The 25215-nt window shown below is 52.3% G+C and overlaps 2 protein-coding genes across 12 annotated transcripts in view; one reads left to right on the top strand and one right to left on the bottom strand.

Moving 5' to 3' along the window:
- The window catches only part of Trpm2 (transient receptor potential cation channel subfamily M member 2), a 53729-nt gene extending 35139 nt beyond the window's left edge, over positions 1-18590 (bottom strand). The window contains exons 1-6 of one of the 10 annotated variants that reach the window (XM_075979822.1): positions 9606-9646; positions 9046-9178; positions 7800-7884; positions 7492-7725; positions 6658-6746; positions 1832-2000 (exon numbers count right to left, since the gene is read on the bottom strand). In XM_075979822.1, coding sequence (XP_075835937.1) covers positions 1832-2000; positions 6658-6746; positions 7492-7650 — 417 coding nt within the window. In that variant the 5' untranslated portion in view covers positions 7651-7725; positions 7800-7884; positions 9046-9178; positions 9606-9646. Of the gene's footprint in view, positions 1-1831; positions 2001-6657; positions 6747-7491; positions 7756-7799; positions 7885-9045; positions 9649-18187 lie in introns of those variants that run through there. The other 9 variants (XM_075979826.1, XM_075979829.1, XM_075979824.1 and 6 more) reach the window with 9 other exon arrangements.
- Positions 18591-18762: 172 nt separating this feature from the next.
- On the top strand, positions 18763-24864 carry Cfap410 (cilia and flagella associated protein 410). Of its 2 annotated transcripts, none has more exons than XM_075979835.1 (7): positions 18763-18925; positions 19915-19933; positions 20688-20734; positions 21808-22037; positions 22983-23154; positions 23784-23859; positions 24601-24864. In XM_075979835.1, exons 1-7 carry the CDS (start codon positions 18849-18851, stop codon positions 24727-24729), a joined length of 750 nt encoding a protein of 249 aa, XP_075835950.1. In that variant the 5' UTR covers positions 18763-18848; the 3' UTR covers positions 24730-24864. The 2 variants fall into 2 exon arrangements, with proteins under 2 accessions (XP_075835950.1, XP_075835949.1); XM_075979834.1 differs by having other exon boundaries at positions 23781-23859.
- Positions 24865-25215: the final 351 nt, after the last annotated feature.

Here is a 25215-nt window from a genome sequence, read left to right as displayed (position 1 = left end):
ACCTGCTACTGACTTTCTTGGGTTTGGCCTGCTCTTTGTATACATTGTCTGCCCCTGGGTAGGGTGGGGGAATGGAAGGTGGCAGGCCCCTGGCTTCACACTCCAGAACACCCTAAGCTCATGATGGACTTTGTGTGTTTGCATGCGTGCACTTGTATATGTGTGTGTGCATGCATGTATTTGTGTGTGCATGTGAGCCTGCATGCATATGTATTTGCTTATATGCATGAGTATGTATATTTGTGTATGTGCATGTGTGTGTGTTTGCATGTGTGCATGCATGTATATGTGTGTGCATGTGTAAGCATGTACACACATGTATGCATGTGTGCGTGTGTTTATGTTTGCATATATGTATGTGTGTATGAGTGCATGCATGTATGTGTGTGCGTGTGCATGTGCGTGTTGGGTGCATGCACTAGGGATGGAACTCAGAGACGCATGTATGCCAGACAAGCACTGTAGTCCCACTGTGGACTTTTCCACTCTAGTTAAATCAACTGTCTAAGGAGATGCAGTTTGACTAGGATCCACCTGAGGGACCATGAGCAGGATGATGGACAATGTGAAATCCAAAGGGACATTAGGAACCTCCAGAGCAGACAAGACACAGCATAACAACAAAGAATCTAATTGATACCACAGTGGCTGCTTCCTGCCAGCCCTCACCACGGCTGTTCTCACAGGGCTGAGCCGGTGTCCAGTACCATCCTCTCATGGTCTTTCCCTTTGGACTGTAAACCACATGACATCCAGAAGGAAAGGGGCTAAGGATCCACATTGTGGTGCTATAGTTTAAATATGAAACGTTCCCCCGCAGGCGCATGTGTTTGAACATCTGATCTTTAGTTGGAGGAAGGAGATGCTGTGGAACCTTTACAAGGCGACATCTTTCTGGGGAAGTGGATTGCTGGTCGCTGGGGAGCAAGATTTGTTGAAGATAGCCCAGCTTTCCTCCTCATCTCTCATCTCTGTGTGTGTGTGTCTCTTGGTCCACCAAGATGCAATTAGCAATCCCCACCCCATGGCTTCAAGCACCTGGAACTCCACCATAATGGACTGCATCTCTTCACACCGTAAGCCAGAATAAATCCTTCCTCCAGAAACTGCCTTTGTCATGGGACAAGAAAGTAACACGGTGGGGACACACACAGACTCAGGGAGGGGTTCACCGAGGTCAGGATACCTTATTATTCTAAACAAGTGTCCCTCTCCCTGGTGTCCCCCACCACTAACTGTCCCTGGCTCGGGACTCTCCCTGTCACTGCCCTTGGAGAAGCAGCTGGAGCCAGAAGGCTGTCAGGTTAGGAACCCGGACTGGGGACCAGCTGGTTTCAAACCCACCATGGCTCTGCATATCATACCTTTGAGCTAGAAATGAGACCTCTCCATACCGTTCTTCCTGACCTGAGACCAGATGACAGGACCTCCTCCTGCACCTTTGTCACCTCCTGCCCAGGGTACAGCCACCTGCAGGGGCTCCTGCCTCCACTTCCCACACGGGGCTTCACCCTGTCCCCTCCCTTCCCTCGCCACCATTCAGAAGCCACCATTCAGAACTAGGTCCTGAGTTCTTCTCCTCCTTCCCCTAGACCCAGATGGACAATGAACCCTTCAGAATGAGCCCATACCTCGCTTAGAACATCCTGTACTTCTCCTTCTGCTTACAGACCTCTCGTCTGCCTGGAGTACAAACCACCCCATGCCGTTCCTCGGTGGATAGTGGGTTCCACGCACCTGGATGCCTACTCTCACTCTCCCCCCACCCTCCAGGAAATCTGCTACGGTCACAGGGACCAACACGGTGAAGAATGACTGCAATGGAACCCACCTTCCCCGCTTTCTGGCTCAGGCCTGTGAAAACGATGTCGCCAAAGGCATCTGTAGGCATCTCGTGGACATGCTTCTTGGGGTCCCATTCCTTGCCCTGACAGGTGTGAGGCTTGATGGCGGCCTCCAAGTGCTGCTCACGGGTGTAGCCACATCCACACACTACCTTCCTGTGGAGACAGCAAGGTGATCACGGGAATGAAACGCCTCTGGGGCTCTCTACAGGGACATGGGGGGACCCAGAGGAGAGCCAGGACACTCATCCCACTCAGCAGGGACAAGACACCCTGCCTGAGTGTCAAAGTGTCCATGTGGGCAGTGAGTATGAGGCATCCTTGCCCCCTCAGGCAGGTGCATCAGCCAGGAACCAAACGGGACAGCCAGTGAGTGGCCTTGGCCTTTGAACTTTTCCCACGTGGCAATAATGAGATGCTGCCCCTCCCTCCCACAGACAGGGTCAGGGCCAGCTAAAACACAAAAGTCAGAAAAATCATTAGTCACACCAAGCAAGTCAGCCACACCAGACACTCCCACCAGAATGGGCCAGGTGCGGGAGTCACCTGGGGAGGATTTTACAGCAACCAGGTTAAAAATGCTTCATCAAACTTCCAAAACCAAATGGGAAAAAAAGCCGGACAGTAGTAAGGCAACAATGGTGCCTGCCAATTTCTCTCCCCACAAGCCTCTTGTTTCTGTTGTTGTTCTAATCCATATGAGTATTTTGCCTGCCTGTGTGCCTGGTGCCCAAATAGGCAAGAAGAAGGCATCAGATTCCCTGGAACTGGAGATAGAAACAGAGATGAGCCCCTACGTAAGTCCTGGGAATTGAGCCCTGGTCCTTTGAAAGAGCAGCTAGTGCTCTTCACTGCTGAGCCATCTCTCCAGCCTCATAGAGATCCGCCTGCCTCTGCCTCCCAAGTGCTGGGGTTCAAAGCGTGTGCCACCACACCCAGGTTAAAAACAGCATGCTTTTTATCAGAAGCTACGGAAGACATAAAATAGGAGGTTCAGTGCTGAAAGATTAAAAAACTACAACCCAGCCGGGCGATGGTGGCGCACGCCTTTAATCCCAGCACTTGGGAGGCAGAGGCAGGTGGATCTCTGTGAGTTCGAGACCAGCCTGGGCTACAAGAGCTAGTTCCAGGACAGGCTCCAAAGCTACAGAGAAACCCTGTCTCGAAAACCAAAAAAAAAAAAAAAAAAGAAAAAAAACTACAACCCAGAATTCTATAGTCTGCAAAACTTCCCACTGGGGATAAAGAATTCAAGGAATGCTCTTAGCTGAACTACCACTAAGGAGAGTTGTCAACAGCAGAACAAGTCCAAAGAATGGCTAAAGGGAGTGGGGGTGTAGCTCAATTGGCAGGAGTTTCCTAGCATGCTGAAAGGCACCCTTGAGACCCCAGTATTCAGGAGGTGGAGCTAGAGGCAAGAAGATTAGTTCAAGTTCAAGGTCGTCTTCAGCGACATAGGGAGTTCAAGGCCAACCTGGGCTACCCGAGACCCTCTTTTTATTTATTTATTTATTTATTTATTTATTTATTTATTTATTTATTTATTTATTAAAGATTTCTGTCTCTTCCCCGCCGCCGCCTCCCATTTCCCTCCCCCTCCCCCAATTAAGTCTCCCCCCATCCCGAAAAGCAATCAGGGTTCCCTGTCCTGTGGGAAGTCCAAGGAACCCCCACCTCCATCCAGGTCTAGTAAGTTGAGCATCCAACCTGCCTAGGCTCCCACAAAGCCAGTGCGTGCAGTAGGATCAGAAACCCATTGCCATTGTTCTTGAGTTCTCAGTAGTCCTCATTGTCCACTATGTTCAGAGAGTCCGGTTTTATCCCAGGCTTTTCCAGACCCAGGCCAGCTGGCCTTGGTGAGTTCCCAATAGAACATCCCCATTGTTTCAGTGTGTGGGTGCACCCCTCGCGGTCCTGAGTTCCATACTCTTGCTCTCTCTCCTTCTGACCCTCTTTTTAAAAACAACTTGTAAAGGAAATTATGTAAACGGAAGTAAAAGGACAAAGACATTCTGAGCACCGGGGAGGATAAAACAATAGAAATAGTGGAAATGTGAGTAAATATATTTCATTTCTCTTGAGTTTTAAAACGATGTTTGATGGCTGCACTGGGTCAAACACGGTATTCTAGACAATTGTAAGTCAGGAGGGGTAAAGGGGGTGTTTCTACACTCTACTGTAACGCTCAGCCTACCAACACTCGTGGATTGTGACACACTTTGTTATGTAACTTCGATAACCACAGCCGTCACAAAGAAGCTGAACTGAAACAGAAAGAAAACAGATAAAAAAAAAAAAAAAGGTGGGTTTGAGCTCTAAAGTAGCAATAATTATATTAAATGTAAGTGGTCTAAATATACCCATTTATTGGAGGAGACCGCTCTTTAGCTACTGGCTGCTCAGGCCAGGGAATGCTCAGCCCTAACTCCTACATATTAATTTAACCCATTTCTATTGATCTGTGTATCGCCATGTGGCAGTGGCTTACCGGCAAAATTTCAGCAGTCTGACTCTGACGGCAACTCCATTGCTTCTCTCTGACTCCGCCCTTCTTTTTCCTAGCATTCAGCTTAGTTTTCCCCACCTAGCTAAGTTCTGCCCTGCTATAGGTCTAAAGCCGTTTCCTTATTCATTAATGGTAATCACAGCACACAGAAGGGAATCCCACATCACCCACTGAAAAACAAAGACTACACCAAGCACCAGCACTTGGAAGGCAAAGGCAGGTAGATAGATCTGTAGGCCAGTCTGGTCTACAGAGAAAGACAGACAAACAGATGGGATTAAAGAACAAAACAAGCAAGCAAAAATCAGGACCTGGTTATTATCTACAAAGTCACACCTCAAATATATACAATTAAAGAATTGCTCGACATTCAATGAGTCAGTGCGGAAACATGAATGGCACCCAAAGGCTACGCGTCAAAGGGCACAGGCCCCCACTGTGTGGTGCCAGGTGTGTGACACAGACCTGGAGGTGTATGACTCCATTCCTATGACTTTCTCCAAGTGACAAATGGAGTACTGGTTACTAGAAGATGATCTCACACTTACCCTCTGAAACTGCAAACAAGCCCCAATTAAATGCTTTTATAAAATACGTTGCCTTGATCATGGTGTCTCTTCATGGAAACAGACAGCAGCTAAGACAGAGTCTCTCTGGCTTCTAGGGCAGAAGCCCAGCATAGGCACCTGGAGAAGGTACTATCTATCACAGCACGACCTTCCACTTTAAGCACCACCATGTAGAGCTCTCAACTCTCAGTGAGCACATGGGACCCCCAAACTCACATAGACCGCATTGACTGAAGCAGCGTTTACTTCTCTCTAGGCCCCGCCTAGCCTCAGGGAGTGAGGCTAAGTACCCAGTTTCTGAGCAAAGCCAGCATGTGGGAGGCACACAGAGCTGTGCCGCTTCTCTCCCCCTGGGGCGTGAAGAGGGCTGTTCTTCCCACATGGAGCCCCTGGTCCCTTTCTGTGTTGGCCCCTCCGTGTCCATAGAGAATGGATTCTAGGCTCCGCAGATGCGGAAATCCCTCCCATGAGTCATAACATTTGCATAGAATACATAGTCATGCTCCTGTTGTAACAGTGTGGAGCCCCAGGAGCCATCGCATTCCTTCCAGAATGACTGGAAAGAAGCCTGTGTGGTTTTTAGGACAGACATAGTTTTGCTCCGTTATTTTTTCAGGGAAGTTCACTGGAAACTGATTACTCCCTGGGTACAGTAGCGTTCCTGGTGTGAAGCTGTGAGCTACAGTGGGGGTGACCTCTCCCTCCAGGACCTATTCCATCATGACCGAGAAGCGATGAGACTCCTCCCTAAAGAGAACCCAGGCCAGGGAATGGGCCCCAAAGCCTCCATGCCCCGGGGTTCCCACTGATCACACCCGGAGAGGTCACAGGACTTAGAGGCAACGATCTCTCAGAGAGATGAGCGCTAAGCCCCCAGACACAGCACAGCTATCAGTGGAGCCTGCGGTGGGGGGGGGAGGGCTACATCCTGTACAGGTGTGGAATAATCCAGGGAGGCTACACTGCACAGGTGGTACCTGCCATTGGCCTTGAGGAGTGAGGAGGTCTCCACGAGAAAAGGAAAAGAGTAGGTGGTTGAAGGGGGCTACAACATAGATCACCACCCAGATCCATCTCAGGGACCCCACCTCAGAGAGCAGTTTCTAAGAGTGCTGCAGTCCTAGGAACAGAGCTGGGCCCCCATTTGCTCCATAGTCCCTCTGACTGGCCCCACCTGCAGGCAGTCCCACCTGGAAAACAGCAATATCCAGCTGCTTGGAGCGACCGCTAACACCTCCATCCTGGTCTCAGAGACCATAGTCTCACTGTGAGCTAAGTGATGGGAGAGAAGGTGACCCAGAGACCCTGCAGCAGCGGGACCCTCTGATGCGGCTTTTAAGGACATTTGGTCTGTGGACTGCCCCTAGGTCCCTACAGTTCCTGGATCCCTGACTCTTTGGAAACCAAGAAGCTCCAAAGATGTGTTGTCATGGAGCCCTGGCCCACCGGGCTTGATCTGAATGCGCAGCCAACAGCAAGACTCAGTACCCGTCACCCTCTGCTTTAGGCCAAGCTATTTGCAAAGCACATTCCATGCCCCAAAGAACTCTTAGCAGATGGACTGGGCACGTTCCCCAAGTGTCTCCTGAGATGAGATGGGGGAGATTCTCAGCCTGGCATGAACCCCAGATGCCCCTTTACTGGCCCTGGCTGAGGTCGCGTAAGCGGGTCTGATCAGCCATGCTCACCGTACCTGGAGAAATGGCTCAGAGACCTTCATCAAAGTCATGCCACTTACCCCGCGTCAGAGAGCTTGGAACTTTCCACGAAATACACACATTCCTTCTTCTTGATGTTTTCAGGAATCCATGAGCTGAGGTTTTCTTGCTGGGAGTCAAAAAAGAGCATGCTGACATTATAAAGCCCCCAGGCCTACCTTAGACACCTCTCTGCTCCCCGACCAGCTTCCACTGAGGGACCCAAGGCCACCTTAAAACTTAAAAGCACCCTTGCTTGGGCTCTGGGTGTGTGCTCAGGAGACAGGGAGGAGACTATGCAATCGTTTTCTTTTGGGGATACTTTGTGCTCAGCACTTTACAGCTCGCTTTCCTTGGGAATTGTATAATAACAAGAAGAATGTCTGGGGTGAAAACCTGGCTGGTACCTGGTACCTGGCTTTGAAGCCACCATCCTGCCTGCCTGAGCACAAACCAAATGCACTTTCAACATGATTACTCAAGGGTTTTTGGTGACACTGGCCTGTGACCTGATGTGATACCCCTGGACTTCACAGAAAGACAGGAACTAGAGTTATTGCACAATTGAGAAAGAGAAGTGAGGGCTTCTTCCATTATCTGGCACAGGGCCTCAGCGTCTGCCTGGCCATTTCTCAAACAGCTGTGGCTGGGCAATATTCTGTAAGCAGTATGGCTGGTGTCGTATCCTACCCTGGCTCTCCTCTCCCAAAGGGCATTTCTGGGTTGGAGGCCCTGAGATGGGTAGACTCAGGTAAGAAATGAGCCTGCCCTATGGTCACTGACTGCCTTGACTAGCCCAGGGTGACCTAAGCAATGGTGACCGTTGGGCTGCTTCTGTGGCCCATGATGTAACAGATCAGCCAGCAGAAGCCTACCTTCTCAATGAAGGGGCACAGAAGCCTCCTGCTCTTGGAAAGGCTGCTATTGCTCCGCCGGAGATTGGGGACCATGCCCAGATCGGTGGCCCTCCTGGCCTCCATCCCAAAGCCCTCCTCTTGCTCAGCACCCGTTCTTCTCCGGTCTAAGGACTCCATCGTTCACAGTTCTAGATTCACCCCGAGAGAGAGATTTCTGGATGTCTTCAGGGAAGTCTTTTCTCATTTGCGAGGCTGGGATGAGAGAGAGGTATTGAAATGCATCTGAAAGAGGAAGGTCAGGCTGTAGTTCTGAGAGGAACACCCACCTCTTTCCTCTGTGGTCTTCATCTATTTCCCCCTGTCGGGCTGGATGTCTCTCCACGCTTCCAGAGTTCTAGTGCTTTGGGCAGTCTACAAACACATATGCAGCTGAGGGCCCTCCGAGCCCAATCCTAAGGGCTGCAATCTCAAGTGTCTCCATACCTCCGCCATTCACCAGCTCCCTGAACGAGCGCCCAGACCAGCAAAGGAAGACAACTTCCTGTGGCCACCACACGCCCTGGTGTGTGCCCTGTGGTTCTTCATCTCGTGATTACAGAGCTCAGTTGGCTTCTTTCATTTTCCAAAAGGAAAACAAAAGCCTTTGCTGCCCACAAAGTAGGTTTTGGGAAGTCCATACTGCTACATCCTGAGAAGTCAGCTGTTAACGACAGCCAGCCTGTGGATGCAAACCCTTACTCCCTGGCTCTGCTTGGCTGAGGCTGCAAAAAAGCTGCCAGTTTTTCTCAGGGAGATCCGTGGTGGTGCACACCTTTAATCCCAGCACTTGGGAGGCAGAGGCAGGCCAGTCTCTGAGTTCAAGGCCAGCCTGGTCTGTAAATCTAGTTCCAGGACAGCCAGGACTACACAGAGAAACCCTATCTCAAAAGAAAAAAAAAAGGTATTTAGTCTTGTGTGCTTCCTGAGATGTATCCCCTAATGTCCTGTGATGATAATCACCCCACATTCCACTGCTCCAGCTGGCATAAAAGAAGGGTTGCCAAGGGGCAAAAAGCAACCCCACACTTCAGCCTCTCCCTGCACTGAACATCTCTTCTCCAACACCAGGTCCCCAAGCTGTTTCTCTGCCCACTTGCTGGTCAGCACTTCTTCCTCGGGGTTTTTAGTCTGAACTGTGGCTACAGTTGCTGGCTTCAGGCAGATGCTCTGGCCCCTTGATCTGCCATCCCCTCCACACCCCACTGCATTTTGTCACTAGTAGAGTCAGAAAAGGCTCAAAAGTGTGGGAGGGGGCAGTGGCACACCCTCCCCTACAGCCCCACAGCAATTGAGTACAGCTCCTGCTGAGATAACCCTCATTAGGAATGGATGTGTAGCCAAACGCAATCGGACTCTGTGAACATCTTCCAAACTGGCATTTGAGCTCAGGACCTCTGGACCCACGATGTTTCTGGGCACCCCACCTACCCCAGGCCACAGATGCATCAGAAAACAAAAGAGACTTTATTGCATGGGGCGGGGAGGAACTTGTGAGCCCTGGCTGATGACTGGGACATATGACACCTTCCCTACCTTGCTCAGTGTAAACGTTATGGCATTCAGGCTTCCCGCTAGTTCTCTGCTCGCTTCCCAGGCATCCTAGGGCATCCTCGGGCATACTAACCTGAAAACACAGGAAAGGGCACAGGAGCTAATCTCCAGTCCCCTGTGAGGGTTCAGAGCATGAGCCGAGAGCTATACCGTGGTGTGGGCACAGATCACACCAGCTGACATTGAGCCTGCATGGTGTACTAGCTTCAGAGCCCGTACAAACCCTGCAGCCCCTCAACACCGCAACCCCTATCCCAGGGCACAACCTTCCCCCACCCAAGCCGAAATTTCTGCATCAGAGAGCTGACCGCACTCCAGTCTATGCCTGCACCAAGGTCCAAGATTCAATCTTAACACTTTCTTCAGCCACACTCAAAGCAACCCGCACCCCCGCACCTCACACTCCCATACTCCCTCCCGGTGCCGAGTAGCACCTCCCTGCCTTCCGCCTGACCCCCTGCAACCAGCACTCCCTTCCCCCGACTAAACCCGCATTTCCTTTCCAGATGCCGGGTCAGCGCCCCTTCACCAGCGCCGGGTACCTGCTCAGAGGCCGCGCACCCCAGCGTCACTCTGCGCAACTGCGCAGGACAGCAGCCCTGCCCCACATCTCAGGGCTAGGCGCAGCCTGGGTGGCCCGCCCCGCACTCTGCGTCACTCAACCTGATTGCATGGCAGCTGCAACTAAGAACGTGAAACCAAGCATGTACTCGGCCCCCTGAGATGCTCCACGTGCGGGTCAGCCAGCCTCCTTAGGACACCTAGTGACAAATGCTCAGAATAATGGCATTTGCGGTCTGAAGGTAGGATCGCCCACAAAGCATAAGGCCTTGTCTCCAAACCCTAAACCACAAAGGCAGCCTGAGAAAGAGAGTCAGGTGACCCCTGTTAGACCTGAGTCCAGTTAAGTACCCAGCATACACCTGTCTCAGAACCCTCCTGCTAAAAGTCCCTTACTGCTACCCTCACATTTGCAGCACCTGAAGCCAACAAATAGATAGATAGATAGATAGATAGATAGATAGATAGATAGATAGATAGATAGATAGATAGATAGATAGATAGATAGATAGAATTAAATTGGACCTAAGGGCAACATCAGTTTCAAGACCCCCAAATGTGTCACACAACAGAGGAGACAGGAAGAACCCAAACCCAAGGGATCAATCCCAAATTGAGCCTGCAACCAAGGAGGTTCTAGGACCCAAAGATGTCCACCCCACAGTGGGCATGTGTCGTGCCTGGTTCTTGAGAGTGACAAGGACCACACTGGCTTCTAAGATGCCAACTGTGACTTCCTCAACCACTCTTTCATCCCTAAATCACGCTCCTGTGTTCTCCATTCCCAACACCAGAAGGCAATGCCTGGCAGAACTCCCAAGCCGTTGGCCTCAGTGCCAGGAAAGTGAAGAGGATTGACCTATAATGGGGGATCTGCCCAAGGAAGTCATGTCTGGCCAGCAGCTTCCTCTCTCATCTCCTCCCCAGGGTACGAGTCCCCCATCCAGATCCTGACTCAAGCATATACTATTGAAGGTCCCTCCACAGCTGGCCTGTGGCTTCGCCACTCCAGGTGAGCCAACCTGTAGAGGGCAAAGAGCCTTGTGCACAGGTGAAGCTAGGAAAGTTTGACATACAGCTTCTTGCCTCTTCAATGGAATGAGGTGAGTAGCTGCTCTTCCTGAACCGCTAGGAATGATGCCCTTTATGCAACCTGGTGATCCTTTGCTGTCGGGGGAGACAGGCTCTGCCTTGTCTCACAGAATTTATGGTTTTACTTATCAAGACTTTCTTCCCTCAGTCTTGAGCATTGCTTTTAGACCATAAAACCCAATCTCATGATTGAGCATTACAACAGCCTAAGTGACTTCTGCATTATCTTAGGGCCAGGCCAATCCAGATACCCACCGGCACTATGTTTACCTCAGTGAAACTTCCTAGACCCTAAACCTTGGGCACTATCTCTGAGTCAACAGTGCCCATTTTTAAGAAGCCAGATGGACTTTGGAAGGAATCTCAAAGCAAACATGTCATAAATTGTTGCGTACTTGGGACTGAGTTAATTGTTGTCTAAATACTTTCTTCAAACAGTGTGGTGTGCTTGAAGTAAGCCATGGTGTGCATGGCTAAGGTAAAATGATCTGGGCCAGACCCTAGAAGTCTTGGTCCAATACCAGTTACAATAAAATAGGGCTGAGCCGAGTCTCAGTCTTGTCTCTTCGTGGGTCGTTCTTTCCCTGCCTGATGTAAAGCCTGCAGGGGAATCACTGCACCAAACAGCTTGCTGATGCTCAGCACTGAGGTTGCCCACCATCTCCCCCTCTGCAGAGCCACCCCAGTCTCCATGGAGTCATGGTAAAGATGCACTATTTGCAAGGACAACACTTGATAGCTTCTTTACGACATGTTATTAGAAATAATTGCACTGGGAGGAGCTGGTCGCTCCTATTGGCTGGGTCTCCCATCTGGCTGGTTCACAGACCAGGCGAATGTACACATGGTTATCAGGGCTGTGACTGCTAGGCTGCCTGCTGTGCAGGTAACCCAGATCTCTTCTCTGTCCATTACCATGTTCCTAGAGCCTGGCAACCTGGCTCAGTGAGTGGTAGGTTATAGGACTGGCTGCCACTCCTAGGAGACATGCCCAGACCTAGGGTAACAGGTAAGGAAGGCAGTGGCTACCCTCCTCCCCATGCCGGCAGCACACAGACCCAGGCTCCTTGCCTAAGACATCTCATTAACTGAAGTAACTATGTGCAGTTAATATTTCATAAGACAGTAATTGCAGCATGGCCAGCTGACAAACAGACTGGCCTCTGGTTCCAAGTAGCCCAGGGCCGCTGTGGGAACATCATCTAAGGTGAAATGGCCAGTGAGCCTCACATCGCCCATGAAGTGTCCGTGCTGTGTGGCCCCGAGTGGTTCTTTCTCTTTTAGAGAAGAACCACAGGTTACAGGAAGGCCATATCACAGCTTACAAGATGCCATCACAATGGCATCCATAAAAACAGTGAGCACCATCCATAAAACTCGGATGTGGCACATGCTGATCTCGCCAGAGAGTCGCCTCCACTCTGACAAAAGAAATTTTCAGCACAAGAAGGTTTTTTTTGTGAGGGAGGGGTTGTTTTTTAAGGTATGGGCATTATGCCCAAGACAAAAAGCCCCTGCTTGGACAGCAAAAAGCAAACCACAGAAATGTGATCTGATGGCTCCCTGCATTGTCACGAGTGAGAAGCAGGACCGAGGAAGGAGGCTGTGGAAGAAGAGGTCTGAGCCCAGAGTCCTACACTTCCTCTCTAGAGTACGGTAGCTGCTCTGGCCCAGTGTTTTTGTGGTTGTGTTAGGAAACACAGCCATAGGGGATGTGTTAGTGAATGAGCATGGCTATCTGCCAATAAAACTTTATATTAAAAAAAAAAAACAGGGAAGAGTGCTGCCAGATTTGGAGGTGAGAATCGGGCTTGAGAGTGGGGAACATCCTCACTTTCCTTCATCGAGGGAGTCTACAGGTTCTTGGCATTCCAGAAACATCTCAGGCCGGGCGGTGGTGGCGCACGCCTTTAATCCCAGCACTTGGGAGGCAGAGGCAGGCGGATCTCTGTGAGTTCGAGGCCAGCCTGGTCTACAAGAGCTAATTCCAGGACAGGCACCAAAGCTACAGAGAAACCCTGTCTCAAAAAACCAAAAAAAAAAAAAAAGTATTAAAAAAAAAAAGAAACATCTCAGCAAAAGGGCTGCTTGTGAAACTCAGCAGTGAGAAGGCATTGCAGGGAGCTGTGAGCCAAGCAGTTGGTGCCACCTGGGAACTCCCAACTCACTGCAGGCTGCTGACTGCTAACACAAGCACAATGCCATCCTGAGAGCTGGATAGACCCCAGGGCCCAAAAGGTCACAGGACATTTTCAGTAAAAGTCAACAGCACATACCGTACATAGGCACATACACGTAGTTAAAAACAGAGTCCAATGAAACAGTCTTTTAACAAAAATCTTAAAAACAAAAAAAAACTTTAAAAAGCATATGGATACAAGACACGAATACACACCTGTGTGTGATGAGGTTATCCCTGCTGTATGTGGGACTCACAACTGCACACACGGAGCCCTGCATGGTGTGCAGAGGACAATGTGCATCATCCACTGTACCTGCCTCCCTCTGAGACGGATGCCTCACACTAGGGTTGGGAGAGGCCAGGAAGGTCAAGCTCCACAGCGAGTTCTGAACCCGTCCTGGGAGGAGAGAAGAACAGTTGGGGCAGCTGGGTGCTGCTAGACATCCCCTGTGGGGGCCTGTCCTGTGGAGCTCCAGCCTAGGCTCTAGTGCAGGAGCCAGCACAGGTAATTGAGGTCCCCGGCACTCTGGCTATCGGTGCCGAAAAGACCTCCAGTGTGTACCTCTTATGAGAGGTACCTGGCAGGTGTAACCACTGAGAACGGAGATGGCCTCTGATTCAGAAAAGAGCTGCTGTGTGGGGCTGGAGAGCTGGCTCAGACAGCGAGAGCATTTGCTGCTCTTTCAGAAGACACCAGTTCAGTTCCCAGGACCCACTTGGCTGCTCACAAGCACATGTAATTCCAGTTCCAGGAGATCGGATGCCCTCTGCTGGCCTCTGTTGGTAACTTCCCAGGACTAGGCTCTGAGTTCCATCTTTTGGTGGATATTAAGACAGAGGAGGAAGGAGCAGGGCTAGACAGGAGGGGCACTATGTGGAGAATTCCTTCCCTGTGGAGATGTAAACAATGTTACTGCACACATACACACACACACACCGCAATATGGTCCTAGCCTCAAGCCAAAGTGCAATTCCACCAAAGTTCACCTGGGGCAATCAGTGACACTGCTGGGATTACTTACAGAGAGGTAAGAGCTTAGTGGTGGGAGCATGGGTGGTGGGGACCCGGAGGGGAGCAGCAAAGAAGCCACCCTGCAACACTGTAACCTCTTCACTCAGCATGGACTGATAGCTTCTCCAGCAGCGGCCCATCAATACATCCCCTCCCACCCTAAGACCACAAGGCCTCCTGTAACTAGAGAAATATAGGATACAAATGACTGGGAGGAGGAGGGGCTAGACTCTCAGGTGAGGGTCCAGTGGCCCTCCCCCCCCCTTTCTAGAGAGAACTTCAGTGGTCAGCGACACTACTCCTGATGGCCTCTTACAAACAGGCACAGCTGATCTCATGAGGATGGTGTTTTACAACAGCCACAATCCTCTTCTTGGGAAGCAGAAGAGAGGTGGCCCCCAGGTGTTGTGCAGTTGTTTCCTCTGAACTGAAATGTTTGCTCACTAAGGGAGAAGGGAGGTTCCTGAGATTGGAAAAGCGAAGGGAACCCACAAGGCTCAGGAAACTCAGAAAGTTACAAGACCGGCAAGGCCCCTCCCCAAGATCAGATAGCAGCTAAATTGCCGAGGAGACTCTCTGAAACTTGTTCATCCTCTGCCTGAAACTTGTTCAGGAAGTTTGATGGGCACAGCTTTCGTGAATGGCCACCCACGCCCCTGTAATGAACCCCAACAATCTCACTGGTTCATCAGACTGAACTGAGAATTGTCTATTGTCATTGCCCTATAGATGCTTGTCTGTGTCTCCGTAGGAAAAGCCACACGACACTAGAAGATGAGCCTTGGCTCCACAGAGAGGGGCATCAGCAGCAAGAAGTGCCAGTGCTGGGCTGGAGAGATGGCTCAGAGGTTAAGAGCATTGCCTGCTCTTCCAAAGGTCCTGAGTTCAATTCCCAGTAACCACATGGTGGCTCACAACCATCTGTAATGAGATCTGGTGCCCTCTTCTGGCCTGCAGACATACACAAAGACAGAATATTGTATACATAATAAATATTTATAAAAAAAAAAAGAAGTTTTAGTGCTGAGGAAACCAAGCAGGAGCCCAGCAATGCCAGGTTGGCAGCAGCCTGGTCCCCTGGCAGCCAGGACACCAACAGTGCAGTCCCCAGGAAGGAGTACCGACTACAGATGGGGTATTGCACAGCCAACTCAGGGACAGGACAGGACCCAGACAGGGCCGGCCCCAAATGTGAACTTGAAGAACTTGGCCAAGCACTCTTCCTGCCAGATGTGAAACTGCCAACTCCAGCGGCCTTAGGCCAGTAGCACACAGGATGAGGCCATGACCTGAGAGCTGTGGTTGACCAGAGGTAAGAAGCCACTACTCAAGCTTCTCGGGCCAGGGAGGCAGTGTGTCACTTTCAGACTAAGTGGGTTGGGATTACTTTCCTGTCGGCGCCAGGTTCTTTGCAGGAAAACACGCTCCTCGGCATTCGAAATGAGACTTTTGTTAGAGGTGCCAAACTTTACGCAATTGTTCCAGCATAGGGAAGTGGAAGTCTGAGACGAGAAATTGCAGGGTTCAGGGAAGCCCCTTAGCAGCCCTCCTGAAGTGGGGCACGGGTGCTTTCAGAATCTGGGAGCCAAGTGTGCCCCCCCAACAGTAGATGCAGGGTCAGACAGACAGGGAGGACAGAAGGGTTCTGTTCTGAGTCTGCACCAAGTGATGCCAGGGTGATTTGGGTGTGCATGCAAGATGGCCGTGGGAACAGACTGTTGGCTGCAGGGTAAGAAGGACCACCATTATATTCTGCCCGTCACCACAGTGACCTTCCTGTTGCAAGGAGCCGCTATTCATTAACCAATAAAAGCAACACATAGACAGAAGAACCTCCCACACCATTTCATGTAGCCATTGATGCTGTTCCTCCATCTTCCAGATCATACACATTTGCTGTTTGCTTCTCTTTGGGTTAAACCTAGCCTAGAGTTGTTGGGGGAAAGGAAGTTCTGGGAATGTAACCGAGCCCTAGCAGGGCACCCCAGAACCATGTGCTTAGGAGTCTTTCATTACAGACCTCAGTTGAAGCCATCAGGACCTTCCACTAATCTGCAGGTCCTTCAGCAGCCACCAGATATGACACGGTCCACAGAAGTCCTAGGGGCTGCATGACAAACCTCCCCCTCCTCCTGTCTTCCCAAACCAGAGACGCCAGAGAACCCCCCCCCAAGAGAAGCAGGAGCTTCCAGGGAGACAGTGCTGTGCTTTGGGAACTCAAGGGGGCACGGGTCTAGGTCAGTTGCCCATGACTCCTCAATGAGTAAAAAAAAAGAAAGAAATTAAAAAAACAAAGGACACGACTGCTCCTGGGTATGGTGGAGGAGAAAGTTTATTATAGAGAAAAGGGAGAGCATAAACAGAGGCAGGGACACCTGGGAGAGTCAGAGAGGAAGCCGATAACTAAGATGGGTGGCTTGGGCCAAGAGACTGACCAGGAGAGGAGATGAAAGAGGCCAGGTAACCAAAATGGCTGGACTATATAAAGAAGAGAAGTTGGGGGAAGAGAAGCCCAGCCTCTGGGCTGGAAGAGATTAGGATAGGGGGCAGGGTATGCCAGCCATACACTGTAACAGGTAGGGACCGAGGGATGCTGGGAGAACCTGGTGACCAGATCAGCTTTGCTATGTCAAGTAGGCACCTGTCAGTCCTGGCTTTGAGACTTAACACTCAGGGCAGGAAAAGCCACAGCCCCGAAAGCCAAGGCCCTCCACTGCTTCAGTCAGACTTTGTGATGCCAGAACTCTGCAGCAGGGCCCCTTTCCTCGGGCCCTTCCCCTACCAAGAGTCTCCAGGAATAGCCTTTTTGCAGGGAAGTCCCAGTGGGGATATCAACAGGCAAGGGTCAGATACCAGGACTGGAAAAGCTGCAGAACCAGGGTCCACCACAGCCTGACCCATTCTCTGCCTGTACCACCCCTGCACCTTACCACTTCTGTCTAGGTAAAGGAGGCAAGAACTAGGGTAGTCAAATCCAAGCTGACCAGGGTAGCAACTCCACACTTTCCCATCAGCCTCACCGGCATTTGGTACAATGTGATACAACTCCTCCCTAGGCCTAGGTCTCTCCCAGGACAGAAAGGGGAGTAGGAGATACCCAGCTCCTCCTGTCAGACACCCCTCCAACTCTTGACCCCAAATATCAGCTGCCCTCTCCAGCCACTTTCTATCACCTGTGTCTTTCTTGCACAGCCTCCTTTGGTATGGCCACAGGACCTAAGCTAAACTGAGCCTATAAACACCTTCCCACCATACTGGCTAGACTGAGTTGCTCTCTGTATCTTTCAGCTCAGGCCTCACTGTTAGAGTGGTTAATGACACACACGTGCAGATCAGAAGCTAAATCAACCTTGGGAGTCTGCTCTCTCTTTCCACTGTGGGTTCCAGCCAGCGTCTTCACCATTTTACTAGCCCCTGAAACCAGTTTTTGGTAAAAGTAGGCCAGGGTGGTCAGATGGGAAAAGAGTTCATAGGGAAGCCCTAAAAAACGCTCATTGAGTACAGCTTGTCACCTCTGAAGGGCCCGAGGTCCCCAATGCCTGTCCTGGTGTAATCTGTAGGCCAGGAGATGGTATAGAAGTTTTCGACCTAAAAATAAAGTCAGCGCCAGCTTCACAAAACATAACATTCATTTGGGATCACCTGAGATGCACTCTGAAAGATCACAGGCATAGGGTGAGGAGACTTTCAACAACATAAAGTCTATTTTCTGTTTGGGTTTTGTTTTTAAAGATTTTTTTTTTCCTGCATGTGTGTGTTGTGCTTGCAAGCGAGATGTCTGGTGCACGCGGAGGCCAGAAGAGGGCGTCAGATCTCCCGGAACTAGAGTTACAGAAGGTTGTGAGACGCCAGGCAGGTGATGGGAATAAACCCGAGTTCCCCGAAAAAGCAATGTTCTGAAAGATTCCTCCAGCCCCATCTCCGCCCCCTGACCTTTTGGGGGCGAGGTGGACGGGGTAGGGGTTCCAGACAGGGTTTCTCTGGCTGTCCTGGAACTCACACTTGTAGACCAGGCTAGCCTCAAGCTCTTAAATCCTCCTGCCTCTGCCGGGCTTTAGTTTTTTTTTGTTTTTGTTTTTTTTGGTTTTTTCGAGACAAGGTTTCACTGTGGTTTTGGAGCCTGTCCTGGAACTAGCTCTTGTAGACCAGGCTGGTCTCGAACTCACAGAGATCCGCCTGCCTCTGCCTCCCCAGTGCTGGGATTACAGGCGTGCGCCACCACCGCCCGGCCCCGGGCTTTAGTTTTTTTTAAGACAAGGTCTCACTCTGTAACTCACCAGGAACTGTTTGGCTCAGGCAAATCCTCCTGCCTCGGACTCAGACTGAAGCAACTACAAGTATGAGCCAACGCCTGGCGGTGGGTTAGCTGTTTTGTAATTCAAATCCTTGGTTTGGGCTCGCGCAGGTGTAGGCAAGGGCGCAAGGGTGACCTCCATCCCTGGGAGGGATGAGGATCCGAAGCAAGCGGCCCTGGAGGGGTTTAGCGGGAATATTCCACGAGGACTCCGTCATCCTTCCCAACTCGGCCAGGCTTGCACTGCCGCAGCTACATCCTTCCCGATATCCCCGGGGCCGACCTGGCGTCCCGAGTCTCGCACACCCGCGCCTTCTCAGCAACCCCAGCCTGGAGCTGTAGCAGAGGGCCAACCTCCTTGCGACAGGAGGTCCAAAACGCAGTACAGCGGGGAGCCTCACGCATGCGCAGGATCGCAGGCTCGGAGTGCCGCCAAAGGCTCGGGGCGGAGCCTCCTGCCCCGGAAGTCTGCCCGTCCCGTTTCTCCCGTGCAGTTCCACCCTCTCTTCTAGCGACCAATGGGACCTCAGGCCCCGCCCCTGGAGACTCGGGCCCCGCCCCTGGAAACGCGCCGCGCCGAAGGCCTCTCCCGCTAGCTGAGTGTACAACAAGGGGGCGGCCGGGTCCGCGGCCCTGCGGCCACTATGAAGCTAACGCGAAAAATGGTCCTGTCCCGAACCAAAGCTTCGGAGCTGCACAGCGTGCGGAAGCTCAACTGCTGGTGAGGCCGGCCAGCCGCGGGAGGGAGCAGAGCCCCTTTCCTCCCCAGTCCCCTCCGCGGCGCCTGCTGCCCCAAGCTAGCCAGGTTGCAGGCCCACCTCGGGGGCCATTGCCTCGGAGGAGTTGTGGCTCTCGCCTGATAGCTAGAATTTCCTTCTAGTCTCGCCGAGGGGCTTTCACTAACCCTCTGTGAGTGCGGCTGCTATCTGAAAACGAAGGTGCATAGTGGTGTGTCTACCGGAAGAGAGAATTGAAGTTGTAAAGTCATGATTCCGTGGTCACTTGATGCTGGAGAGGGTGACCAGATCTGAGAGACAGCCTGGAACTTAGATGTTTTAGGAAGGATGTGCTCACAGATGCATGGTTGGGTCACGCTGAGACTGAGAGACCAGAGGAGGAGTTTGTGTTCGTGGGGTGTGAAAGAGCTACAGGTTTCTCTGGGGACTCAGGTGGGGACACTGTGGCCAAAGCATCTAGAAGAGACACAACAAATCAGCCCCTTGCTCCTTGCGGGGTCAGCACGCTATTGGAAAGACTGGACTTGGTTAATTAAAAGCCTTTCTCTGCCCTGGCACAGCTGGTGTTGAACCACAGTCACTTTTGTTTTCTGAGTTTTCAATAATGCCTTTCTTTATTGAGCCAACATGGCAGGGCTCCCTCTGTGCGGGCAGAAACAACAGCTTCATTGCAGGCCTGTGAAGCTTGCTTCATAAGCTGCATGCTCAGCCTTTGAACATGTCTGTGAGAGGAAACAGTTTTCTGCTGTGGGCATCTGTGAGGAGTAAATCGTGTGTCCTGCACACAGAGAACCCCCATATACCAAGCATGTAGTAGTGTCAGAAATCAACCTAATCATTTGTGATATCTCTCCTGTTATCTGGGTACCCAGCATTCCTTACCGTGCCATTCAGATCATAAAATCTTTAGAGGTATAGACAATTGTCATTTCCATTCAACAAGATTAAAGTATGTCCGTCTTTTCTTCCCCAGGGGCAGCCAGCTCACAGATGTAAGTTCTGCCTTGACTCCGTCATCTCCCAGATGCCTCTTCCTCAGAAGAATAGATAAGTCACAGATCTGTGGTCATCAGTTCAGGGCCCTGTTGCTTGCTGGACCCACACAGAAGAGGGCCAAGTCAAAGCTCCGCTCTTGGAGGAGTCCTGGGTGGTGCTTTTCCCTCACAGACATCCTCAGAGGCTCTCTGCATGGCCTCCTGTCAGATGGCCCAGTTTCAGGATGCGCCCCCCCCCCCCCACCGTGGCAGGCAGAGACTAGACAGTGTACCAAGCTGGGACTGTGGAGCCCACGACCCAGGTCTGATCTGCAGATCCGACAATGACTTGTAGCCAAAACCTCCTTGCTGTTGTGTCTGACTTGGGCCCAGATCCACTGGCAGGAAGGGTGTCTGTCCTTTCCTTGTGCCTCAGCAGCAGCAAGAGAAAAAGTTTTCTGTATTGCGGCATAGGAAACCAAGCTCCCCAGCCAGATGTCCTTTGAGGGCATTGAATATAATGATGTTCTGTCTCTAGAACTGTCTTAGACGGTCACGTGGAAACACCCACCCCAGGGAAGAGCACTGTGAGGGCAGTCTGGGCCGCAGAGACCGGCAGGCGCTGATTCTTCTGAGCGCCCTGCTTGTGCAAGGCTACGCTCCTTGGCCCCACTAGTGCAGGTGCTAGGACCCAGGACAGATGTCCTCCCTGACCTGAGAAGTGCCAGCGGGACACGGTTGCCAGCTCACCGCCCCACTCTTCCCTCCTTAGATTTCCATATGCCGCGAGATGCCCAGCCTGGAAGTGATCACACTCAGGTACTTGAACCTGTGTCATCGTAGTCCCGGGGTATGGAAGCTGTGGGGAGCTGCATGCCCCTCCTGTGGGACCCAGGGGAGATAGGAAAGCTGGAGACTCCCAGCACAGTCTAGGATAGCAGCTTCTGGGTTGGGGAATGGACCTACAAGAGCCTGGCCCTCCTACAAATCATACCTGCTTTCTCTTGCCCTCTCACCTCCGCTTGCCCTCTCACCTCCACCCCAGGAAGTTATCTGTGCGCTTGTAGCCATGGGTAGACAAGCCTGCTGATAATGCACAGTAGTCCACCCAGGCCAGTCCTCCCTGTGGCCGCATCTGTCCCCAAGAACCTTCCAGTGCCCTCTCTCCTCTGCCTTCCTGATTCTATCTCTTCTAGGAGTTCCTCCATCCCTAGGTTCCCCCCCTGAGCATTCTGGGACCTAAGATAGGACTGATACTTACGGCCCCTACTGCCTGCCAGTGTTCTTTCCTAGAGCATGTTAACATGCCAGAGCAGCCTTGCAGGAGGGAGCATGGGTGGGGTTAGCGCAGCAGGCCAGGCCCTAGCGCTGGGAGGTAGAACGTTTGTAAAGATCTGGTGTGTGGGTAAGGACTTTGGGGGTTCTGAATGTTCTGTTTTTCCCTTCCTGCATTGTATTCCCTTTCCTACAGGATGGAAATCACCCTAAAATCCTGTTTGTCTTTAGCCTGGATTCTAGAAGCCAGAACTGCTTTGCATGTGATGTAGGGCTTGTGGGCATTGTTGCCGAGTTTTAGCTGTGCCTGCTGAGGGTTAAGTCTGTCTCTTGGGGACTCAGTGTCACCTACAAAGGAGGGTGAAGCACCCCGTCTGCCACAGTGATTCCATGAGAATGCAGACCTTTAGGCCAAGGAGCTGCCCACATGGTGCCTCAAGTTCAGGGACCCCTCCTAAGGGTGCCTCTTCCCCAGCCATGACTTACTTGGTTTTGACCCATTTCTAAGGCCAAAACCTTTCGCTGGTACTCATGACAGGCAGACCCACACAGGCGGAGGGTCCTGGCCCATGGCGATCCAGATTGTTTGGGTCCCTAACAGTGTGCTGGTCCCACAGCGTCAACAGTGTCTCCACCCTGGAACCTGTACGTGGCTGCCGACGCCTGAGTGAGCTGTACCTGAGGAGGAACCGTATCCCCAGTCTGGATGAGCTGTTCTACCTGAAGGATCTACCACACCTCAGGGTGCTGTGGCTGGCTGAGAACCCGTGCTGCGGCACCAGCCCGCACCTTTACCGCATGACTGTGCTGCGCAACCTGCCCCACCTGCAGAAGCTAGACAACCAAGGTAGGGTCTGGCGTGTCCACCCACTGGCGAATGAGATGGTCCCCATTCTGGGGCTTCCCAGGCACCTTGCCTCCCTGTCTTCTGCAACTCCCAGCTTGCGGAAATGGGCTTATACCCGCCACATAGTGTCATAAGAAGCAGCCCGTGTGTGAGTGTCCCCTTTCCGATATATCATTGCAGCATTTAGCATAGGCTACTGTCTGTTAAGACCACTTGGACTTGGGTGCCTTAACAGTCTCTCCTCCTTTTGCCTCACTCTGTGAGGAGAATCTGTGTGCCATGGGGAGGGTTTGCAGTGGCGTGACTGGGCAGCATGGTGTGGGCTCAGCTGCACTGGCAGCCAGGCCTCTGGAGCCAGGTGGAGGAGACTTCCACTTCCCCCACACCATGCCCACCTATGCTGTGCCTGCATGCCCCTTCTATCATGGTGGGGAGCCCTGCTTGGGCTCTTGGCAGGGTCCAGCTTGCTGACACCAGGGCTTTATGCTCTTAGCAGCAGTTTCTGATGCTCACATGTAATTGCTTTCTCCCAGACACTTAATGAGCAAGAGTGATGAAGTCAATATGGAAAGCCCATTCTTTTTCAGATTTGTTTTAGGGACTGGAAATGTAGTCATTCATTTCCAGAGAAATGGCAGAGAGCCTGTTAGCATGTGCAAGGCCTGGACCCAACCCTAGCACCATGCAGATTTATCTGGACTTGGGGTTTGCTCTTAGAAGATGCTAGACCTGAGGTTCACAAGCACCCCCTGCCCTTCTGCCAAGTGTCATACACGTTCTGGGATTGGGGAGCAGAAGGAGCAGAGGTGACTCTCCACAGGGACAGCCCCACACACACACACAGCAGCAGGCGTGCTGAAACCCCGAGGAGGCCGGAGCTGCGTGGAGCTGTGCAGCACAAGCCTGTGATGCTGACACCCTTACCTTTCTGTCCTTCTCCCCAAGCGGTGACCGAGGAAGAGCTGACTCGCGCACTGATGGAGGGAGATGAGATCACTGCTGCCCCAGACAGAGAGGGTGCAGGCAATGGCTGCCCCAAGCCCTCCTACACCCTCAGCTCTGTCAGCTCGACAACTGAGACCAGCCCCGGCATGCTGAGCTACACAGAGGAAACAGAGTGAGAGAGCCTGCCAGGGATCAAGACCTTTACTTCCAGGGGTATCCTCAGGCCATGAGGAAGCTTCCTGTCTCCTGGGGAGGGAAGTGAGCTCAACACAGTGCCGGTGGCCCCGGGGAGGAAGGGTAACGCAGAGCCAGAATGGCCTTCAATGTGGGCATTCTGCTGCTTGTTGTGACTAGGCTTGGTCAGAATGTCACAGGAGGAAGGCTGTGAGTTGTTTAGAGGAACCACAGCTGAGTTCCACATGGCAGATGCAGCCTGCTGTTTCCCATCTGTGGACAGACCTGGAGATGAACTCTGGGAGTGACCACAGGCCATTCTTCTGCTCTGACTCCTGCCAGGGTCATTTCCGTGGCAATGCCTTCCCTGAAGCCCTGGGTGGAAAGCATTGCAGGCAGGGAGCCCTGGGCACAAAGCAGCCGCTCCCTGTAGCTCTGGGCCCCTGTTCTGTACACTGGGCTCCTGTACCACTATACAATGCCTAGACTGAGGGTGCCTGCCCCCTGTCTGCTGCTCTGGACTGGGACCACTCGCCAGTGCAACGTGGCGTCTTCATAGTGGGGTTTGGCTGCAGGTGTTGCCTGCAGCCCTCTGACCGCCACACTCTGTCTCCCTCTCACCAGCAGAGCCCCGGGCCAGACTGCTGGAGACCATCCTCCTTCCTTCTCACAGAGGGATGCCTTGAGGAGTCACAAGAGTAGGGTGAGTGACCACCGCCCCCTTTCTCCAGACAGCAGAACATGGGGCCAGATGTAGGCTCATAGGGAGGAAGTGGGGGGCGAGTACGAGGCTCAGTTCTGCTTCCCACTCCAGCATGCTGGAGCCCCCACCTCTCGAGGTCACTGTCCCTCAGCATTCCTCCCTCTCCACTGCTGCCCCCATGTCAAACTCAACTCCTAGAGCAGGCCTGTGCCCAGTCTCCCTTTCCTTCCCAAGTCCTCAAGGGCTCCATGGAGAATTGCCAAAGGCATTTGTCTACTGGTACCCCCCAGGTATCCTCTGGCCCACAGCTAGAATGGGCACACCCACCCCAAAGAAAGGCCCGCCTTCCGGCTGCTCACCCTGGGGCCAGCATCTGTAGAGCAAGGACACAAATAGGGGTCTGCAGAGAGCTTAGTGTGCTGTAGAGGTCAGGGGTCAAGCCTCACTTCTGGCTCGCTCCCCCCAGTGAGCCACTGGTACTGCCCCTCAGCCGTCCTCTTGTCTGTGGTTGGAAACGTTCTTTCTCACCACTTTGTATGAGAGAATGCCACACTGAGCTGACCTGGGCCCCCAGCCTCTATGCTCAGTTTCTCCATCTGAAGCTAGGGCACAGACCTAAGACTGGCAGGAACTGGACAGGGAGGCTTGTTGTTGCTTGGAAGGCCTGCCCCCTCGTCCCGAGACTGTCACCCTATAAAGGATGCCACCAGGCAGTCTCTAGGTCACCCTCTCTGTCCCCAGAACATCCTGACTGCCATCTTGCTGCTGCTGCGGGAACTGGACATGGAGGGGCTAGAGGCCGTCCAGCAGACTGTGGGCAGCCGGCTACAGGCGTTGCACAGGCTGGAGCCCCAGGAGGACATGGAGTGACTGCATATGCCCCAGTACCTGGACCCCGTATCCTGTGGAAACACAGCTCAACCTGAAAAGCCTCCCTCTGGGCTCCCAACACCAGACCCAGGGAGGAGCAGGGACTGGCAGCTGAGCAGACCCCTCTCCTGTGCCTAGGGCTGGCAGAGGTGCTGCCCATCAGCATGGTCCCATACAGCTGAGACCTTGAGGATCTGGGCACTGCCTGACCCTTCCTCAAGGGGGACTGTACGAGCCATACCCTCCAATAAAGCACTTTGTTTGGGCTGGAAGCCAGCATCTCAGTGACAGGCAGGGCCTTGACCTCAAGGTCCATGCTGTTTCTCAGCAGCTATGGGGGAGCCCTGGTGTCCCCGTCTCAAGCCTGTCCTCAGGGAGGTGGTCTGAAATGGTCTTACAAGACACCGTGTCCCAGATGTCCTTAGATACCGTAGCCTAGGAAAAGGATTCCTCTCAGGACAAGGATGGGCAGACACTGTCCATTTT

This window comes from Microtus pennsylvanicus, chromosome 7 (assembly GCF_037038515.1).
Source record: "Microtus pennsylvanicus isolate mMicPen1 chromosome 7, mMicPen1.hap1, whole genome shotgun sequence".
NCBI lineage: Eukaryota > Metazoa > Chordata > Mammalia > Rodentia > Cricetidae > Microtus > Microtus pennsylvanicus.
This window is presented reverse-complemented; position numbering and strand designations above follow the sequence as displayed.